The 21,567-nt window shown below is 44.7% G+C and overlaps 1 protein-coding gene across 3 annotated transcripts in view; it reads right to left on the reverse strand.

The window, feature by feature from the left end:
- Positions 1-21,567, reverse strand: part of LOC147618859 (nodulin homeobox-like) — a 113,178-nt gene that overhangs the window by 53,932 nt on the left and 37,679 nt on the right. For all 3 annotated transcript variants that reach the window (XM_086773941.1, XM_086773940.1, XM_086773939.1), the window contains exons 2-6: positions 10,638-10,766; positions 10,327-10,482; positions 5,233-5,316; positions 4,970-5,098; positions 1,789-2,013 (exon numbers count right to left, since the gene is read on the reverse strand). In XM_086773941.1, coding sequence (XP_086630067.1) covers positions 1,789-2,013; positions 4,970-5,098; positions 5,233-5,316; positions 10,327-10,482; positions 10,638-10,766 — 723 coding nt within the window. The remainder of the gene's footprint in view (positions 1-1,788; positions 2,014-4,969; positions 5,099-5,232; positions 5,317-10,326; positions 10,483-10,637; positions 10,767-21,567) is intronic.

Consider the following 21,567-nt stretch of genomic DNA (forward strand, 5'->3'; position numbering starts at 1 on the left):
CACCATCACATGGGAGGAGCTTGTGCCCATGGTCTTGGACCAAGAGGGAAGATTCTTGAACCCTCCTCAGGGTGGAGGTTCGGAGGCCTTAACTGGCCAACGGTCGAAAGGCCGTAACAAGGGCAAAGGGAAGGCTTAAACGGAGAAGTCTTCTGAACAGAAGTCTGACGCTGACCGCGAGAAACTAAAGGCAGAGAGGACCTGTAATGATTGTGGCGAGAAAGGCCACTATTGGAGGCAGTGTCCCAAGCGGAAGACCGAGAAGGGTGAAGATTCCCAGCAGCAATCATGAAGAGTCCGGCTTTTGTGCACTTGGAGGTGATGGACACCGATGTTTCATTTTCTTCAGGCAGGGAGGAGGTTGGAGGACTCGCCGCTATAGATACTCAGGAGTGGATTCTAGACAGTGATGCTTCCAGGCACATGACTCCTTCCCGTTCAGATTTATAGGATCTCTGCAAGTATTCTGGTCACATTCTTATTGGGGATACATCCACTATCCCAGTTCACAGTGAGGGCAGATTGGAGATAGTTTCCAATGGCAGAGGGGGGAAGCATTCCTCCCAGGTGTTGTATGTTCCATCACTTGGTTTTCATCTGTTGTCAGTGCATTAGGTTTGCAAGACTGGCGTACAGGTGGAGTTTGATGAGCATTTTGTTGCTCTCCGGGACAAGGCAACAGGCCAGGTAGTTTGGGAAGGCGGAGTGGAGAATGGAGTTTACAAGCTTTCAGCACTCTCTCTCCCTGGTCCTCAGTTTTGTGATGAGTGGCAGTCTGGTAATGGCCACTTAAGTGTGGATACGCTGCAAGTGCAGGCTTTCCCGGACCAGATGGTGGATAGCTTGCCAGTTGATGGCAACAGTTGTTGGCAGGAACTTTCCAGTACTGATGTTGGTAGTTCTTGTGTTCGTCAGTCAGAGGAAACTTAACAGGTAACCTATGCTCTGATGTCTCGTAGTATTCGGGACAAAGAAACTCCTATAGATGAGGATGTTCTTTCCACGGGGACCTCTCGGAAAGCCAAGCATGTAGCAGCTGATTACTTGCAGAAGGAGGTGGTTGTTGCACATTCTCCAGGCTTTGTGGTTCCGGATTCAGAGGGGGTGGTTGGTGCCGTTTTTGTTTCCTACTTTCAAGCCATTTCCGTAAAATAATAGCCCCAGATCGTTTCCTAATCGCACCTTAGAATTTTCTCACAATTTTCCCCAGGTAAGTTTTGATTTTCCCCAATTTTCCTTGTTATCTTTATTAGATTATGATCTATTCCAAGTTTCTCCTCTATTCTCTCAATTTTTTTCATCATTTCTATTTACATCTACCATATAATGTTAAGAGACATGCCGTTTCCGTTTCCTACTTTCAAGCCATTTCCGTAATAGAGACATCATTAGTTTCCATTGCATGCAACTCTGGCCCTTGTATCTTTCTAACATCTGAAGCACTAAACCTTCTATGCACGCTGCTGAGCAGGATAGCATAACAGGTTTGGGACGTTTGTAGGACACCAAAATCAGCCTGTCCATTGACGAGGCCAGTGGTGACCAGTGGGGAAAATCACAAAAACCTCAATCAACACTAATCCACCACAAAAAAAATCACAAGAAATGCTAAAGTATGCCAACAGTCTGGCAGATGAAGCACTATGTTTCCTGGATGACCGGTTGCACCAATACAGCTCAGAGAACTTCCACCTCTGTCTTCAATGTAGGGACACGTAGCAATTTACGCAAGTAGAGCATACGCAGAACTGCAGAAAATTGACACTGATGAAAATGGCATGGCCTTACCTTATGATTGAGCACCTTGTCCCTGAAAGCATGAGGCTGGCAAAGACACTGCAAAACTTGTACAGAAGCTTCACACTGCTGGGCAATTACTTGTGCCATGCACTCAGCCACAGTTGCAGATACTCTATTGCTCATTAGCTTGGAATTCAAACCACGGAGTTTGAGCTGTAGGAGTCCAATATCTCGCCTCACTGCATCAAATGCTACATCCATAAAGATATCAACCTGCTCCAAACATACATGATTGCCACTCAAGGTAAGACTAAAAGCATTGGGAAAGCCATAATGCCAATTCAAATCATAGTAATCCCTCTCTCTCTCCCTCTCTCTCTCTCTCTCTCACACACACACGCCCCAGATCTAAGAGGCCTCTTCTCTTCATGCAGTAGCTACAGATCCACGGTCTCCTTCAACGACATGGCAAGCTACCATCACATAGGGGAGATGCTGTGGTGGCTTTGCACTCTATTCTAGGGGAGAATGGTATCATTGTATGACCATATACTGTCAACATGTGGTACAGTTTTTCTTTTCAATGGTTCAGTTTTCATTATAGAAGGGGTCTTGTTGAGGAGACACATAAGCAACACAGCTGGCACGTGCACAAGTCATTGCCATTACTAATCCCAGATCTTATCCCAGCATTTAGCCCTAATCCCGGCAATAGTATTAGGTGCATACATGCATCATCGTCAAGTTAGCATCCTGTCGGCAGCAGCGGGTTTAAGCATGTATCTGTCAGTTGGCAACAAGTAGATGCCAGTCGGCAGCATCAGCCAGGGTCAGCAGCATTTATCAGTATTTTTATGTCAGAGGACACAAAAGCTGGCCAACAGCCCCTGCAACTGGCTGACCTGCATCCATGCATCATATATAAGGAAGTAGTGCATTAGCTCATGAATCATCTTTCTCCCTTTTGGAGATCGGTCATAACTAGTCAGTAGCCCTTTTGGGAAGGCCTATGGCCAAGCATAAATGTAACCTTTTCATATGTACATAATACATTATATTTGAAAACCTATCTATCTCCCTAGTTGCTGCTTCCGGATGCCCCCTACTGATGTATTGTGGGGCTAGATACTTACCTTCAGTTCTTTCTTTTCTTTTCCAGACACTGTATCAGATGTCACATGGTTGTAACTTTGGTCTCATAGGTCACTTTGGCCTTTTGAAGACGTTAATATAACATTTCATTTCATTTCATTTCTCTCTCTATTTGGGAAAACCAAGGTTATGGTGTTTAACACCACACAGGCATGGGTGACGAGATCAGAGCCTCAGTTCACTTTCCAAGGGGAGCCGGTTGAGTACGTCAGGTCATATGTCTACTTGGGAGTTACTTTCACAGGACCGTGTTTCTCCCTGAAGGAGGCAGCAGCAGCTAGATTAGCTCGAGGGCATGCAACATTGGGGGCACTTGAGAGGCAGTGTGCACACATACAGTTTCAGGAGCCACGCACCAAATTGTGGCTATTTGATACGCTTGTCACACCGACCCTCCTGTATGGAGCTCCAATTTGGGGGCCCAGCATACATCACAAATCTCAGAGAGGGACAGATGAGGGATGGAGGCAAATGGAGAGACCACTGATTATGATGATTGCCCGCATGATTCGGAGCAAATCATCAGTACCACATGAGATTATTCGGGCTGAGTTGGGTGCCACACCAGTAGTAACCGAGGCCCTATTCCAAGCAGTTACCTTTTCACAGTGGCTATGGGAGCTCCCTCGGCAAAGGTACTCCCGATTGGCATTGACCTCATCCATACAGTTGGTAGAGGATGGAGATACTCATTGCTGGTACGCTCAGATGAGATCATGGTTTGACCTACATGGTTTGCGGATATGGTTTGCGAATAGAGGCACTACCACCCTTTCAGTACAGTCCGGATTGTCCATTTTTGGATCTCACCCGCTCAGAGCAAAACCGCGTGATCAAGATGGATATCATCAGAGTGGACACAGAGAGGACATGGACTAGCCCCCTTGAGCCCTTAGACACGAAAATGGCTCATTACAAGAGCCATTTTCTACACCTCTCACCACATGATTTTATCACCCACTCGACGTACATGGATGTACACCTATCACATGGCATACGTTGTGCCATTGGACAGATCCGGACCTCATCACACCAACTGCGGATTGAGACAGGGCAATATGTGCATTAGATCTTGGATGACCACATTTGTCAGCTATGCTACCAGGAGGTAGAGACAGAGGAACACTACATTTGCCGATGTACAGTCTATTATGAGATCCGAGGGAGATATCACTGCCTCTTCCGAGAGAGGATTTTGGGCCATTACGCAGGGTCATGGAGTTTGAGGATCAGAGATGCCTAGGATTGTTTCTACTTGAGCTCAGGAGACACAGAGAGACCCTCTTGGCAGAGAGGAGGCCGAGCCATGATGTACCTAGACAGAGGACTCTGACAGATTTCTTTGACACCGGCACCAACACCAGTAACCCAGCCCACACACCTCCTGATACCTCCTCCATTGGGCCATCAGGGCACCGACCACGCTCCCAGGGAGTCACCACTGATAGAGCAGTTATCTTATGTCGTGCTCGTTGGCCACGCCCACCAGGATCCCGACCACGGCATCCTCACCATCGCCAAATCAGAGCCATTATTGCTCGGCAACACTTCAACTGATCAGCATACATGGATCTTCCTAATATACATTTTTCAGTATTTTCCAGTATTTTCTACTCTGTATCATCTCGGAGTCTTACAGTTCTATTCTTACAACTGTAGGACAATCAGTTTATTGTACCTTTTTAGTCTCATTTAGTTGTTCTCTTTGATGAGACACCAACTTCAGATGTACTCTCAGTTTTGGTCTCATAGGCCATTATGGCCTCTTAGAGACATTAATATATCATTTCATCTCTCTCTCTCTCTCTCTCTCTCTCTCTCTCTCTCTCTCTCTCTCTCTCTCTCTCTCTTATCTCATGCGTTTTGTGTTAATGTTCTTACAGGGTGCTTAAGGGTTGTGAGTAACCGCATCAAGGCTTCTGCTATATCACAACAGCATAGTGTGTTGCTGAGCACATTCTTTAAATACCTATTCAAAAATGCTTCTACAAAGTTTGTGCAAAGGCTTCTTCATTATTGACCTTAATTTTCAAATAGTCGTTGGCAATTCAGATCAATACCCTTGAATGAACCTTACCTTAGGATGCACCAAGAGAACAGGCACAAGATCTGACCATTCCCCTGCCACAAACGCAGGAAGTAAATGCAAACTACATGCAACAAGAGCTGCATGTAAGATTGTGAAAGAGCTTCCATGGCGTCCTTCCTGCATCATCACAAATATAAACTGTTACTACTGTAGATAAGTGAAATTCCAAACTACCAGGCACAGACATTAACATCATCATTCGTGTGATGACATGAAACTGACCCTGCACTACTTCTGCAAAGACTCTCTACCTGTTCAGCGATTGCCAAAGTAATAAGCATGTATATGATCAGGTCCAAAATCTGCTCCCTGATTTTAACTTCTTGAAGAAAACCCTGCAAAATGATAAACACTATACATTCTAAAAATCCAGCACTAAAGTTCAAAACTTGAATGCTTTATCAAACATCTGGGCAGGGGCATGTTTGTGGTCTTGTTACTAAGGCCCAGTTCACAAGGGGGTGCCCGCCCTTCCAGGGGTGTGAGTTGGCACCCTCAGGTTGGACAACAAAGTCCGGAATAATTCCCATTCTCCAGGAACCCACCCGCCACTGTGAAGCAGTGAAATTGCATCCCAGCTGGGTAGGTGGCCATAAGCAATCTTTCATATACTGAGCACCTGGCAGGATCTGAACCTGCACCAGCAAGGCACCAGCCGCATGTTTTAATAGCTTGGCTACAAGAATTTGTTGTTGGCCCTGCGAAGATGTTTTCCGTGTCCGTGTTTTGTGAATGACCCTGCAGACAAGTGCTCTAGTCCACCTGCCAGCAGCGTGAGAGGAATCCACCATGGCCGGATGGATGCTTGTGAACTGGCCCTAAATGGAGGCATGATGCATGATTCAATGAGACTACATTTCCAGCAAGGATGGTTGTGGTCTTCAAAAAGACAGCCTTAATCAACATGATCTTTGAAACGAGTTGATGAAATTAAGGTAAAGATTTAGGAGTAGGAATAGAGATTTAGGAAGAAATATTCATTATCATTATGCAATTATGATTTGACATGCTTTGAATTGGTGTGGATCACAACCCATCGATCTCTGGTGTCTGTAACACCTTTTCCCTTGACCATAATGTCCAGCTTGTATAAAGCAAGAAATGCATTATGCGAAGGTCAAGTGTAGAAAGAGAGGTCTTTCATTAGAATATGTTGGAAAGTTGACAGCTACAAATAAAAAAGATTGTCAAACTTGAAAGACTGCTGTAAAGAAGTAAGAACAAAAACAACAAAGGGAATACAAAGCAAAATTGAAAAGAAGAAGGGGAGGGGGGGGCAGGGGAAAGCACAAACAATTACCAAAAATAATACAAAATCAAGAGCATCTTTATTAAAGACAGGGGTAGATGAAAGAGAAAATGCAAAGAGAAGAGAGAGGAGACAAGTATTGGATATCACAGGAGATCACACATGGAGCTATGACGGATGAAATATCGGCATCGTGCTGGAATGTGTAGGAGAAATGAAATGTTATATTAACGTCTTCAAAAGGCCATAATGACCTAATCGCTAAAGACTAGAGCGGGTTACTCCAAGATAAAAGACAAATAGGAATCCAATGTCTGTTCTACGACAAGCAGTACGTGGGGTAACTCCCGATGTAGTAACGGAGAGAGAGGGAGAAAGGGAGAGAGATACTCAAGTATGAGAGAGAGATTGCAGAACTTGAATGGTACTCATGATGTAAGAATGAAGGACCCAAGTACATGCTTTTACAGGCACCAAGGCCTTATCTTTTGACCCTAAATAAGAGGGTGTCCACACCACTAATGACTAAGGGCACTTGACTAGACTCCAGAGTAACTCCAAAATACCCAACAACCTCCCTTCGAAGAGATGTGGAGTTGCATGCATAACCTTCAATAGTCCCATACACCATGGCTCAGAGGCCAAAAGCATGGCTCAGAGGTTAATAAAGCATGGCTCAGTGCAAAGGACTCAGAGGTCATGTCCTACCCGGGGGACAAAGACAGCCTACATTGGCATACCAAAACACCCCCCCCCCTTGCCTAAAGCAAGGGCAAAAAGAGAATAAAGGAGAAAAGCCTTTTATAGAAACAAGACGTTACAAAATCTAGAAGGATCCAAAATATATAACTCAAATTTTTCATGATTCATGACTCATCATAAAATAGAAACTAAAAACTGAGGAAGATTCCCCTCTCAATGCCGATGAAGATCCTTTTTCAGAGTTGTTTCCAAGCTCTTGACGCTTGGGACATCATTTTAGGCACATGGGCCAAGGCAAAGTACCTGGAAATGGATGTGTTCGATGAAGATGTTAATGTCAATGCCGAACACATATGCCTTGAGATAGACATCAATGCTGAAAGATCCCAAAACTCCATGGAAGAAGCATAGGATGTAGACCATGTGGTGGTCCCAATAACGAAGACCAAACAGCTTTCTTGGACTTTGTGCATGCCATGGTTGAGTAGCAAACTTTCTATCACATCAAACATACTCATGGCAAAGTCAAAAATAGCATCTAATGCATAGACTATATCCTCTTCTATGACCAAGATACCACATAGCGGAGAGATTTCAGCAATATTGTGTGAAGCACCTATTTGTGCTAATCGTGTGTCCCCCTTGGAAGGAAGGAAAACACTAGAAAAGCTTTTGATCCATTAAACTGCTTACCATAGAATTATAACGCACAGTTGATGAGGATGTTGTAGCCTAGCTGGCTGCTGACGTGTTGATGCTACTGCTAGGAGCGAAGAGAACTGACAGGCGTCGGCTGAATGCTGGGCTGGCATACAACGCAGCTAGTGTAGATGATATGTTGATGTTGATGTTGCTGACAGGCTGCCTGCTGGTCAGCACATGAAGTGAAGCAGATGACTACGTGGTGGTGTAGACGCTGCAGTGTTGCCTTGCAAGGGTGGCAGAAGCTACATCAAAGGCGGCTGAGATGGTAACAAAGAAAATGCAGCATGATGGCGGTCACATAAAAACACAGATTGGCATGATGAGGAAAAAACACTAGGCTGAATAGATGAACATTGGGCTCTGATGAGGAAAACAATGCTGAAACTCTAAAAACGTTGAAACCCTAAAGGTGCAAAAACCCTAAAAATGCAAAACCCTAAAAGTGCAGAAACCCTAAAAATGCGAAGATGCAACATGAGAAGGAGAAAGATTCATGGCTTGCCTGAGCTCTAACACCATATTGGATATCACAGGAGATCGCACATGGAGCTATGGCGGATGAAATATTAGCATCATGGTGGAGTGTGTAGAAGAGAGAGAGGGAGAGAGATACTCAAGTATGAGAGAGATTGCACAACTTGAATGTGGTACTCATAATGTAAAATGAACGCCCAAGTACATGCTTTTATAGGCACCAAGGCCTTATCTTTTGACCCTAAATAAGAGGGTGTTCACACCACTAAGGACACGTGATTAGACTCCAAACTAACTCCAAAATACCCAACAAGAAGGGAAAGAAAGAAAGAAAGTAATATTAGTGAGACCATAAGTGGTACAATGATACCATGGATATACTGAGCCATTAAAAAATCAATTGAGAGAAAAGGAAAAACAACTATCACTAGTGTATACAGATGTGACATTAGCATCTGACCCTGTACGGGAGAAACTAGCCAAGATCAACTAATAAGGATGCCCTCCTCAGCCAATACGGATCTGATGGCTGAGAGAATATCTGGCAAGCATGTCATGGCATCGAAGAACCTCCTGGATTCACATCTGTCCGGTGGAGGGTCATGATGTTCTGGGTCGGGGACATCTGGCCTCAAAATAGATCAAGCTCTATCATTCACGACCTCTCTAGGGTGGAGGATTGGACAGGCAGAGGGATTTGATGTGGAGGATGCATGATAACCTAAGAAATCTATAATGACCCTCTGGTATCATGTCGGGTCTGCCTCTCAGTATGTTCTCAGTAATGCATCCCTATGACATCTTAGCTCCAGTAAGTACATGCCCATGCATCTCTGATCATCAAACTGCATCACCTATGCGAGTGGACCAAACTCCTCATGGAAGAGGCGGTGGAATCTCCTCCATATCATATAGTAGGCTGGGCAGCTAATCATGTAGCATGCCTCATCTTCCACCCATCCTCTGGTGCATACTCTGCATAATCGATCCCTATAAATCATTTGAAGTTTGTGAAACCCGCTTTGTAAAACCCGCTTTGTAAGTGACTCGGGCAGACACTTGATTCTAGATCGCCCGTGCAACTCTTTTCAAGTGGGGACATCCCCCTTGTAGCCTTGTAAAGTGGGGAAAGCTTATTTAATAAAATACAAAAGCATGTTTTAGCTTTTCCCCACAAAAAGCACACCTTGATTATTTATATGGGCCAAGCCCTTTCGTAAAAACATAATAAAAATACTTCTAGCACATCAGCCCCATCAATGTGGGTCTCTGCGCTGCTGCCCTCCTGTCGGTACGCTACAGAAATCCATATAGCAGGCCGTATATCCCTGCAGTACTGTCCGTACATCGTCAGGGCACTGCGCACCTGCTCGGGAGGCTGCTGTACACTGTCACAAGAGCACCTCTCTACTGCTGCTTCTGTACACCCTAGTCATCAGTTGAACTTCGCGGTACACCCCTATCCGTACAGTTGTACCAGTGCCTGTACCTTCTGCCTATACTGCTGTACAGCCTGCCTCGTCACCCACAAGCCGTACAGAGGCTACCTTTCCACTTGTACTGTGTGCTGGAGGTTCCCATGTGAGCATACCTGCTGCTGGAGGTTCTTCTTCATTGCTTACAAGTCCATATCATCTCCATATTTGTGGGTGTGGACTCCTAAGGCTTTTGGGCTCGTGAGAAGAACTGCTGAAGGTTGTCATCTTCCCATACCTTCATCGGTAGATTTGTGTAGCGCGTGGGAGGGGGAGGGTCAGGGCAAGTGCTATGTATGGAAGCCACAAAACTCTGGCAATACTGTCTACTACAGTCAATCCAAACCCCTTAAGACAGCACTAAAGACGATGCATACAGAGAATCTAGCTTAGAAAATATAAGCATAGCACTTTCACTTGGTCCCAATGGCCAGCCAAAGTCCCCCCATCTTTCTCTTTTGCAAAGTACCTTTTTAATTTATCGGAACAAAGGTAGAAACTCCGAATGTCCAGTGCATCTGTGATGGGCAACGATGCATTAGACAACATGGGCCTCTTAATAATAACATGCAGCTTGTTGAAAAATTAGTATCAGATCAAGAACATAAAAAAGCAGAAGCTTTTTGAATGTAACCTCCAGCTCGTTGAAAACAGAGTGAGCTTTCAGCTTTTCATGCATTGGCTTCATGTTTAAACCATAACGCTAAAGAGCAGATGGTCTGTTTTTGTATTTAAATTACCTGCTCAAGCTTGGGATGACGAAGCGCAAGATCACTAAGAGAGTGAAGAAGACGAACACCACGCAACAAGTAACGCAGTTGAGGCTCAGCGCCCCTCGATGCCAAGCAGGCCAGTAAATGAAGAGGCAGACGTGACACCAACCGCTCCAAGTTCACCTGTTTTTGTTGTTAAAGTAGCCATGATATTAATGAATCCCAAGATGCACTCTTCTAATGGTAGCTTGAATCACTTAAAAACCACTTGAGAATGAGGCCAGCAAACAGTCCACCATTATACAACTAAAGTTTAAACCCTGACACCTACTACTCACTCGTAAAAATGACCCTCGCCCAGTCCTCAACCGTAAGGTGAATAGATGTTGGGAGTCTCTCAGCAGCTTGTTCATTTCCTTTGCACTTAAGTTGTGCAGCTCTTCCACAGCTCCAAAGACATCCAGGCCCTGCCATTGAAACACTTTTTCAGTCAATAAAAACTACAGTAACCCCTTGATTAAAGGCCTGCCCTGTACCACAACTTTAAACCTCCCAAACCCACTATTTATGTAACCTGCAGGGGATTGTTGGAAATCAATGCCCCACCCTTCTCATCGTCATTGTGCGGGTGATGGGTTGCTCTATTTTGTAAGGCCCCCAGGAGCTGCCATTGTGTTGAGCACCTGGGTGCACAAGAATTCCCAATTTAGACACTAGATGTTGGCCATGTGTGGCCGGATGGTTAGGAGATGGCTTATGTAGACTTATACCATGCCAAGTAGGATGCATGTAAGTGCGGGCCGATTGGCCACACCCTTGGGCAGAAAGAGATCTTCCTAGGACACCTTGTCCTCGGATTGTGGGGCCTGAATGAGCACCCAAACGACCCAAGATTGGTCTGGATGTTGCAACAAGAGCGTAGGTCTCTTGTTTAGTCTAATATGGCCCTAGTCGGGTGATGTGGTCGGTTCGGTCCATCTGGACCAGTCTCAGGGTGGCCAACATAGGCTGACCTACGATTCGACCAACGCCGGGTACTATATACAGATAGGTTCAGCAACCTCTTTAGTCATGTTGAGATCAACAGCTTAACTATCTTCATTGCAGTTGTGCACCTTTGAATGTGCATGACATACTCCATCGAGTCTACCTAGATCACCATCTGGAGCACATGGGTGGAAGATCACCAGTTCGTAACTTTGGTTTGCAACAGTAATTTGGTATAATTCTCCATCTCTCTTGCATCAAATTCCTTTGTCTTGTAATCATTCCGCGCAGATTTCTTACAGGATGCCATGCCTCCTCAATATGCAAGAGCAAGAAACCTATGACACTAATACTTTTCTCCCGCTGAAACACAGCTGGAAGTCTAAATGGTGAAAATACCAAACCCACATAAGGAGTGGCAACTATGCAACCATCAGAAAAGCAAGCCATCCATCATCACCAGCCTAAAAATTCAAAAAATCCCTTGTTTTGATGATGTGTGAAGCGCATTAGGACTCCACAAGTTGATACGAGGGCTGTGCAGTGATCTAAAAACCTAGAAGGCAGCACAACAGACCCTAGTTACAGCAGGTCTGGCAATCATGTTTTGCGCAAGGGAAATGCAAAATTCTTGGTATCATAAACAAAATCCTTCAATTTATTGTCCAAGTCACGGTGTCTTCTCATAGCCTTAGAGTCGAGAGTGGCAAAGCTAATGATACCCCACATGAGGATCGCATATGCAGAGTATGCACCACAAGACAGATGGAAAATGAGGCACACTATATAATTAGCTGCCCAGCCTACTATGAGATACGTGGGAGATTCCATAATAAATTGCCTCTTCCGTGAGGGGTTTGGTCCACTCACACAGGTGATGCAGTTTGATGATCAAAGATGCCTAGGCATGTACTTACTAGAGCTCAAACGTCATAGGGATGCCTTACTGAGATAGCATACCGTGAGGCAAACCCGACATGATATTTCACAGAGAGGACAGAGGGTCATTATAGATTTCTTCAGTCATCATGCATCCTCCACATCAAAGCCCACCACCCACACTAGCGGTCTATTCCTCCACCCTAGAGGGGTCCTCTCAGTGATAGACCTTGATCTATTTTGCAGGCCAGACATCCCCAATCCAGCGCTGTGAGAATATGTGAATGTGAAAAAATGCCTGAAATAGCCTAAGAAATATGGGGAGAATCCAAAAATATCACATAAATATCTGGATAAAAAGGGAGTAAACAAGAGCAGGAGATGACATGTCCAACACCTCCTCTCGGCTCCAGCACAAGGGTCCAACTCCTATACGAGTACGGAGTTGATCAAAGTATCTCGAGGAAGAGGTTTGGTGAAGAGATCAACAATGTTGTCCTAAGAAGGACAATACTCCAGTGTAATGATGCCGTCAGCAACCAGCTCACAAACAAAGTGAAAGTGGACCTCAATATGTTTGGTCCTGCCATGGAAGGATAAAGTTCGAGCCAATGCCAAGGCACTCTGGCTGTCCATAAGAATACGGATCAAGGAATCCGAGAGTACATCAAGATTGCTCAACATCTGGAACAACCATAACAGCTCACAATACGTATCTAGATAAGCACGCTACTTAGCCTCAGTAGAAGATAATGAAACTGTATTTTGCTTCTTGAATCTCCAAGAAATAAGACCGGAACCAAGAGTGAAGCAATAACCAGAAGTGGATCTTCGAGTATCTTGATCACCTACCCAATCAGCATTAGAGTATTCAACAAGCTCACTGTCTCCTCTGAAAAAGAGACCATAGTCCAAGGTACCAAATAAGAACCCTCAGAGGGGCTTGCCAATGAGAATGTCGAGGAGCGGAAGAAAACTGACTGAGAACCTTGACATTGTAAGAAATGTCGAGCCTAGTGTAACTCAAATAAATAAGAGAACCAACAAGTCTCCGGTACTGTGTACTGTCCTCGAAGAGGGGAGAGGGATCATCACAAGAGAGCTTGGAGTTAGGATCCATCGGACAAGAAATTGGACGGCACTCAGTCATCCCAAATGTCTCCAAAAACTGCTTCAAATATATGTATTGGCTAAGAAACACTCCATCAAAAGACTGATACACCTCCATCCCTAGAAAGTAGTGGAGAAGTCCTAACTCAGTCATCTCAAAGGTGAACTAAATCTAACCAGAGTTGTTCAATCTTGGCAAGATATGGGCCAGTGATCAATAAATCATGAACATATAAGACAATCAAGCAAAGCAAAGCATCCTGAGCAAAGACATAGAGATTACTATCTGCAAAGCATCTTTGGAATCCAAGGAAAGAAAGAATGCATCAATCTTATCATACCACGCCTTGAGTGCCTCTTTCAAGCCATAAAGAACTTTGTGCGAGCCGCGGGACTAATGGGTCCAATGAAATCAATGCCCAATTTTTCAAACGGTTGCAAGGACACAATGGGGTTTAGAGCCATACTGTCCTTAAAGCATTTCATCGCATCACTTGACATATTCCGCTGCATCGGCCATTAGGGTGGGCCACCATAGTCCTACTATGAGGACTTTGCGTGCAGTGATATCTGCTGCAAAGTGCCTCCCCAACACAGGCTGAGTGAGCCTGTTCTAAAAGAAAGACATATTCATCTTCTCGGACACATCGTCTTATAATTTTGACTTTCCCCTGCCGACAGAGTTGGCCTGCATTCAATTGGTAGGAGGCCGCCTATTAATGAGCCGTCATGTCTATGCACTTCCCGTGCATGTTCACGCTGGCTGAGTTGCTTGTGCGCCTCACAGCTGCTTTCCGGTCGTTGTAGTTGCTCTTATGGCCGGCTGCTGTGTGCCGACTACTTCCAAAAGAGAGAGATCTTGTGGCCGGCTGGAGAGATCTTGTGGCCGGCTGCTGTAGTATAAGATCTCCTCCTTCCCGTGCGGAGACGTAACAGGCGAGAGAGAGAGAGAGAGAGAGAGAGAGAGAGAGAGAGAGGGAGAATAGTTACTCTCCGTCATGGCTGTTGATGGCTTGCAGTCAACTGGGTGGGTGCACCTGTAGAGATAGAACCCTCATGTCCAAGAACCTAAAAACCTTAAGGTTGTTCAACATACACCACCTCATGTAAGCCACCATTAAGAAAGGCAGACTTGACATCCATTTGGTAAACCGGCCAGTGCTCATGAGCAGAAAGAGCAAGAACTGTCCGGATGGTGGTGTAGCAAAAGTTTCCTCATAATCCACACCCTCAATTTGAGAGTACCCCTTCGCAACAACCAATCTCACGTTGTGTTTGTCCGAAGATCCATCAACATGAAACTTGATCTTAAAGACCCACTTGACCCCAATAACCTATCGATGCAGTGGGGGCAGGTGAAATCGGCCTTCAGAAACTTCACAAGCGGTGGGCACAACTTAATCACACTTAAAACTCTTTATGCACTGGAATAATTGAACTTGGAAGAAGAAGAAAAATAAGTGGAGCTAGAGTGTTCCTGGACAAAAGACCAATTGGCCCCAAAGCGTGGCGCCCCCGCAAGTATTTATTTATCACTCGAAGTCGGTGTAGCCCTTGTACAATTCCCGAGAAGATGCCTCCTTGCTTTACATGGAGGAGATCTCTTTGAACTTTCACCCAGTTTTGTGTTGTGGGATACAAGAGCCTTGGCCCCCTTTTTATACAAGATTGGGGGTGAAAAGCTATGTGGGGGTGAAAAGCATAGCTTTTCCCCCTTAGAGAAAAAAACTTCTATAAGTGCTTTTCAAAAAAAAACTCTTCGAATAGTCTCTCTCTCTCTCTCTCTCTTTTTTTTTTTTTAAATACATGGCGATTAGCGTTTTTCGAAAATCCCGTGCAGCTTTTTTTCTCTTGCGCGTTTTGGGCTGCCCGGCGTTCTCTTCCGCGCTTTTCCTTGCGCTAAGTGCGCCAACTCGCCTTCATTCTGCTGCCCGTCGCCTTCGCCTCTCTCTCTTGCTTGTGTGCACCTATAGGACTGCTTGCTACAGGCCGCCTATGACACGTGGTAGCGCTTGTAGCCAGCCATGTCAATGCCTACAGCCCAGCCACGACAGCGCCTGCATCAGCCATCCGTACCACGTATCAGCTGCCATCCACCTGTGCCACGTGTCATTACCTGCAGCCAGCCTGACTGTGCCACGTGTCATCACCTGCAGCCAGTCTGACTGTGCCACGTGTCAGCTGCCTGTGCCACGTGGCAGCACCACGTCACCTGCTGCTGCTGACTGGCTGTACTTGCAGGGCTGCTCCACAGGTTGCCTCAGCTGCTCATCCTGTAACAAGGTAATAGAAAGACCCAAAAATACATGCACATGAACAAACATATGAGCATGCACACACATGTACACACACACACCAAACATGTATCTGCATCCACACACGTGTACAAACTTACACATGCACATACAGAATTAAACATGATCAGTGAATGCTAAACATGTTTAAACATAATCACAGTGCTTAAGAAAAGAGGTAAAATACTCAGTCTTGTAACATACCCCCCTCTTAAAACAAAGCAATCGTCCTCGATTGTTCAGTCAAAGGATCTGCCAAACTGAAACAGAATCTAAGAGACCAATGAGAAAGCTATGTCCTGCCTACTAAAACAGAACATCTGAATAACATAAATCAAGAGCGTCCAGCTCATGAATAGTCATGTCCCCCTGGATGCTTTACCTGCTCTGCTCATGGCCATCCCACAGGACCCACGATCAGCAATACATCATGAACATGAGTAAACACTGATGCATATCAAATGAAAGTCTAGAATAGGCGTCCCCATTCTCTCAAAAGATCCGTATATCCATGAATCAAACCATGTGACTAGTACACATATACCATAGAAATCCCATAGGCAGATATACTCTCAGTTCAGTATCTCGGGTGTGCTGATAAGAACACCAAGCGACTTCTAGCTCTCATCCAAGTGAACTCTGTGACAAGGGAGCGGAGTCATTCCCCTCTTGAGCAACAGGTAGTACTCCAGAATCCACAGCTGAACCTGTTGAAGCACTTTCTAAGGTAGGCTCCAAACCAAAAGCCTCGAGGTGAAGTTTTAGTATCCTCGGTGAATCTGCCAAGTCACCCTCCTCCATCCACTTCAAATCCATAGGTGAATAGTTCACAAACTTCACCAGATATCGACGTGAAACTTTTCCTCTGACTTTTCTTTCTTTATGTACGAAAAATCTATTCCGGTTGAAGAATCTCATCTAGTTCTTCGACTTCTGGTTATGTCTCATCAACCTGAACTGTAGGCACCTCACCTCTGAAAGGTTTAAGAAGACTCACATGGAATGCATTATGAATCCTCCAATGATCCGGTAGCTGAAGACGATAAGAACTATCACTCATCTTCTCAATCACCTAAAAAGGCCCATAGTACCACGTACTCAGTTTAGGATATAAGTGTTGTTTACCCTTCATTTTCTTGAGTCTAGCCTTCCCAAATCTCAAAAGCACCCAATCACCCAAATCAAAAACCGATGATCAATGGTGAAGGTTTGCTGCTTTCCTCTATTTCTCTTGAGTCCTTTGAAGAGCCAACTTGACCTTCTTGTAAGCCTCATCCATATTCTCCACAAAACGATCTGCCTCAAAGATCTTATCTTTTGTATGCATGATCGGAGGTACTTTCTTCCCGCCTTCCACAATCTCGAAAGGTGCCTTACCTGTCGAAGTGTGAATGGTGTTGTTGTAAGCAAACTCCACCAAGGAAAGATACTTTTTCCACTGCTCCTTATGATCCGAAACATAACACTTTAGAAGATCCAATACAACTGAGTTGGCAATTTCCGATTGCCCATCTGTTTGCGGATGAAAAGACGATGAGAACTTCAATGAAGTCTTCATGTTCTCGAACAATGCTCTCCAAAATAAACTCGTCATTTGAGGATCTCGGTCACTAATAATAGATGTGGGTATCCCATGGTACTTGAAGATATTTGTCAAAAATATCATCACTATTTGTTCTGCATTAATCTTCTTCCTGACTGGAATGAAATGAGCCTGCTTGCTGAAACGATCCACGATAGTCCAGATGCCATCATTCCCACTCTTGGTACTAGGAAGATCAAAGATAAAATCCATAGCAATACTCTCCCACGGTCTATCTGGAATAGGCAAAGGATGAAGTAACCCAGGTGTCTTTTGACGGTCATACTTCACCTTCTGGCAAATGATACAATCACGAACAAAAGCATCAGCATCCCTGCGCATAGTAGACCAATAAAAGAATGCCTCCAAAGCTTTTACTGTAGCCTCAATACCACGATGGCCTGCATAAGGCGGAGCATGGCATTCTGTCAAAACCTTCTGCCTCAACTGAGATGTGACACACAATTTGTCAGGCATCATCAAAAATCCTTCTTTGAGAGAATAATGATCAACTCGCTCTCCTTCAGTCAAACGATCAAAAATCCGCTCAAAATCTGTGTCATGAGCATTCTGTTCTCGCATATCATCAAGTTCATGATGAAAGATAATAGAGACGGCGGCCACATGTGGTTTCCTAGATAAGGCATCCGCAACCACATTCTTCTTGCCATCCACATGAACAATCTCAAAGTGAAACATGGATAAAAAGTTTGCCCATCTCATATGCTTTTTCTGAGAGCTTCGTTTGAGTAAGGAAGTATCGTAGAGTCTGATGATCACTTTGAACAATGAAATCGGCCCCAAGAAGGTAATGCTTCCAAGTAGAAAGAGCATGAATAACCGCAAGAAGCTCCTTCTCATATACTTGTAGATTCCTTTCTGCTGGTGACAAAGTTCTACTCTCATAAGCAATAACATGTACATCCTGCATAAGAACAGCTCCAATGCTATTCCCACATGCATCACACTGTACCACAAAAGGTTTATGTAGATCTGGTAGAACCAAAACTGGACCAGTGGTTAGCTTTTCCTTAAGCTTGTTGAAAGCTTCCACTTCCTTCTTTGTCCATCGAAATTTTACATCCTTTTTGGTCAGGTGATGTAAAGGTGAAGCAATTTCTGCAAAGAATCGGATAAACCTCCTGTAATATGAACAAAGTCCTAAGAAACTTCGCACATCATGTATAGTCTGCAAATCCGGCCAATTATTTATCGCTTCAATTTTCGCTGGATCCATCCTGACACCATCTTTTGACAATATGTGCCCAAGAAAATGAATCTCCTACATGAAAAATTCACTCTTCTTTCCATTGACAACAACCTATGCTTTCTGAGTTCTTCAAACACTTTGGTCAAATGCTCCCGATGCTCCTTTTCTGAATGAGAAAACACAATCATATCATCAAAGAAGGTACCCACAAAAGCACGGTGGGATCGGAAAATCCAATCCATCATCCTGTTGAAAGTCGCTGGAGCATTCGTAAGACCAAAAGGCATGACCAAAAACTCATAAAGTCCAAAAGTTGTCCTGAAGGCTGTCTTGTGCACATCTTCTGGTCTGATGCGAATTTGATGGTATCCACTCTTCAGATCAATGCAACTAAAGTAAGCTGCTCCCTGTAACCAATCCAAGATATCATCGATTCGTGGTATAGGGAATCTGTTCTTGATGGTAATCTTATTCAGTGCCCTGTAATCAATGCACATACGCCAAGAACCATCTTTCTTTTGCACCAAAAGCACTGATGAACAATAGGACGGAGAGCTTGGCTGAATCAACCCTTTGTCCAACAGATCACGCACTTGGCTCATAATCTCTTCTTGTTGGGCTGCACTCACCCTATAAGGTGGCTTATTCGGTGGTGAACTTCCAAGAATCAAATCAATCCCATGATCCTCAGACCTAGCACGCTGTAACTCCCCTAGCAAAGCCTCTGAAAAACAATCTTGAAAACTTGTGAGAAAATCCATTTTCCTTGTCCAACTCAGACAGGTTGGAATCTGTGGTATCCTGATTCTCTTTAACAAACACTAAGTAAACAGAAAGATGTTTCTTTATTAAACGAGAAATGGCCGAGGCCAATACAATAGGAATAGATTCTCCTTTAAGCTTTACATCAAGAGTGTGTTCCTTATTCTTGTGAGTGAGAGTGATTTTCCTATTGAAAGTATCCACCACCGCTTTAACTTTATGGCACCAAGGCATACCCAACAAAACATCACAACCCTCCAACGGCATAATGTAGAAATCATCCTCTCTGTCCGTGTAAGTCTGCACACTAAGAAGCGGTTTCCGAATGATCGGTGTAACTTCAACCGAATGTCCAGGACAAGCCAAAGTAGCCTCATGCAACACACCCATCTCTTCTGGTTTGATGCCCAACTTTGCCGCAAGCTTGGGAGTGATGAAGTTTGCACGAGCCCCAGGATCGAAAAAGATCAAAAGCTCTTGATCTCGAAGTCTTTCCCATGCTCGGCACAACTCTGAAGATGCATCCCCTTGCTTCAACCCTATCAAGTCGGGTACTAGTCCAGCAGAGGGTTTTTGTTTCTTTGCTTTAGGTTCTTCCTCTGAATCATCTGCGTTTTTAAGTACTCTCTTCGGACACCTGCAGTACCGATGTTCCTCTTCTCCACAAGAGAAACATTTGTTGGCAGCTATAAGTTCTTTCTTTTCTTCATTTGTTCTTTGAGGTAAGGGCTGAAATTTCCTCTTCTTGGATTGCCCCTTCTCTCGTGGTTCAATGTCTTTGTTGTCCTTTGACTCCTTTGCCTCTTTAAATGCTTTCTTTGAGAAGAGACGTTGATCCTTAAATCCTGACATTTGACCAGTAAGCATGGCATATCCAATCTAAGCAATTTCTATCATCTGAGTCATAATGATGATCTTTGTTTTAATGCAGTAGTCACGAAGCTCCTTGGGTAACCCACAGCGATATGTCTCTACTTGCTCAACCAGTGACACAGGCCTAAAGGATGTGACCGGTAGTAGAGCATCCCAAAATTTCTTGTTATATTCTTCCAGATTACTACAATCTCTGGAATCTAATACGATGCCAAGCCGTCATAACATCCACCTCAAAAGTCAGTGTCAACCATAAAGAAGAGAAGATTTGCTTGAACTCCACCCAAGTGCTAGGTGCTATACCCTGATGAAGAAGTGTCGACCACCATTGAAGAGCATTTCCCTTTAGGAAAGAAGCTGCCTTCCATACCTTAGATGCCTCTCTGATTTACCACCAAAAAATGCCGCATCAAACTGTTGAATGAAGGTGAGAGCCTTCAAACGATCCTTTGCACCACTAAAAGTATCAAACTTTACTGTAGCACCACCCTCTTTATAATCTTTTGGCTTCTCGCCCGGAACAAGATTATCAAAACTCTTCGAATAGTCTCTCTCTCTCTCTCTCTCTCTCTCTCTCTCTCTCTCTCTCTCTCTCTCTCTCTCTCATCGCTGTTCCTGCCCGCCTCCCCCTTTTCGTTTGAGCCGCTCTGCCCGCCTATTCGCTGTCTCTCTCTCATCGCTGTTCCTGCCCGCCTCCCCTTTTCCTTTGAGTCTGCCCGCCTGTTCGCTGTCTCTCTCTCATCGCTGTTCCTGCCCGCCTCCCCTTTTCGTTTGTGCCGGTCTGCCTCCCCTTTTCGTTTGAGCCGGTCTGCCCGCCTGTTCGCTGTCTCTCTCTCATCGTTGTTCCTACCCGCCTCCCCTTTTCATTTGTGCCGGTCTGCCTCCTTTTGCCCACCCATCCTTCCTCAGGCCCCCAAGGCAGCAACATAACTCTCGGCTTGAACCCCTCTCTCTCCCTGCTGCTGCTGCTGTTTCGCGCTTGTGTCATGGATTAATTTCGAATCCATTGGCTGTGAGAAGTTTTGCAAAAAGTCATGGCCAAGACCGGGTTTAAAGAGAAGCTCGTGAAAGTGGAGGACAAGCTCGGCACAATTATCAAAGAAAACAAGAAGATGGTCGACTCTTCCATTACCGCAATCATAAACCGCCTCTCCAAACTCGAGAAGGGATTTGACAAAATCCAAGAGCTCGAGTTGAGAACATCCAAGCAAGAGGCTGAGATTTCAGCCTTAAAGGAGGAACTAGTGAAGGCCAAACTGCATGCTAAAAGTCAAGCGGCTGAAATCTCAGCCCTCAAAAAGGAGTTGGAAGCCACTTCAAAAAGCAAGCTTGAGGATGGAGAATTTCAGCCCTCCTTTATTGAAGAGCTGAATACCATCAAGGAACAAATGAGAATCATTCGAGAGGAGGAGGAGCAACATAAAGAGAAGACATCTTCATGGGTGGAGGTGATCACAAAGACACAAAAGAAGATGGACGAGGCCGAGAAATGGATCGAGGTCGCCAAGAAAGGGAAAGGTAAAGAATCGCCACCCATCCCCACTCCCACCATCATCAACATGACCCTTGAA

Source organism: Cibotium barometz, chromosome 34 (genome assembly GCF_041138505.1).
Source record: "Cibotium barometz isolate CiBa-2024 chromosome 34, ASM4113850v1, whole genome shotgun sequence".
NCBI classification, from domain to species: Eukaryota; Viridiplantae; Streptophyta; class Polypodiopsida; order Cyatheales; family Cibotiaceae; genus Cibotium; species Cibotium barometz.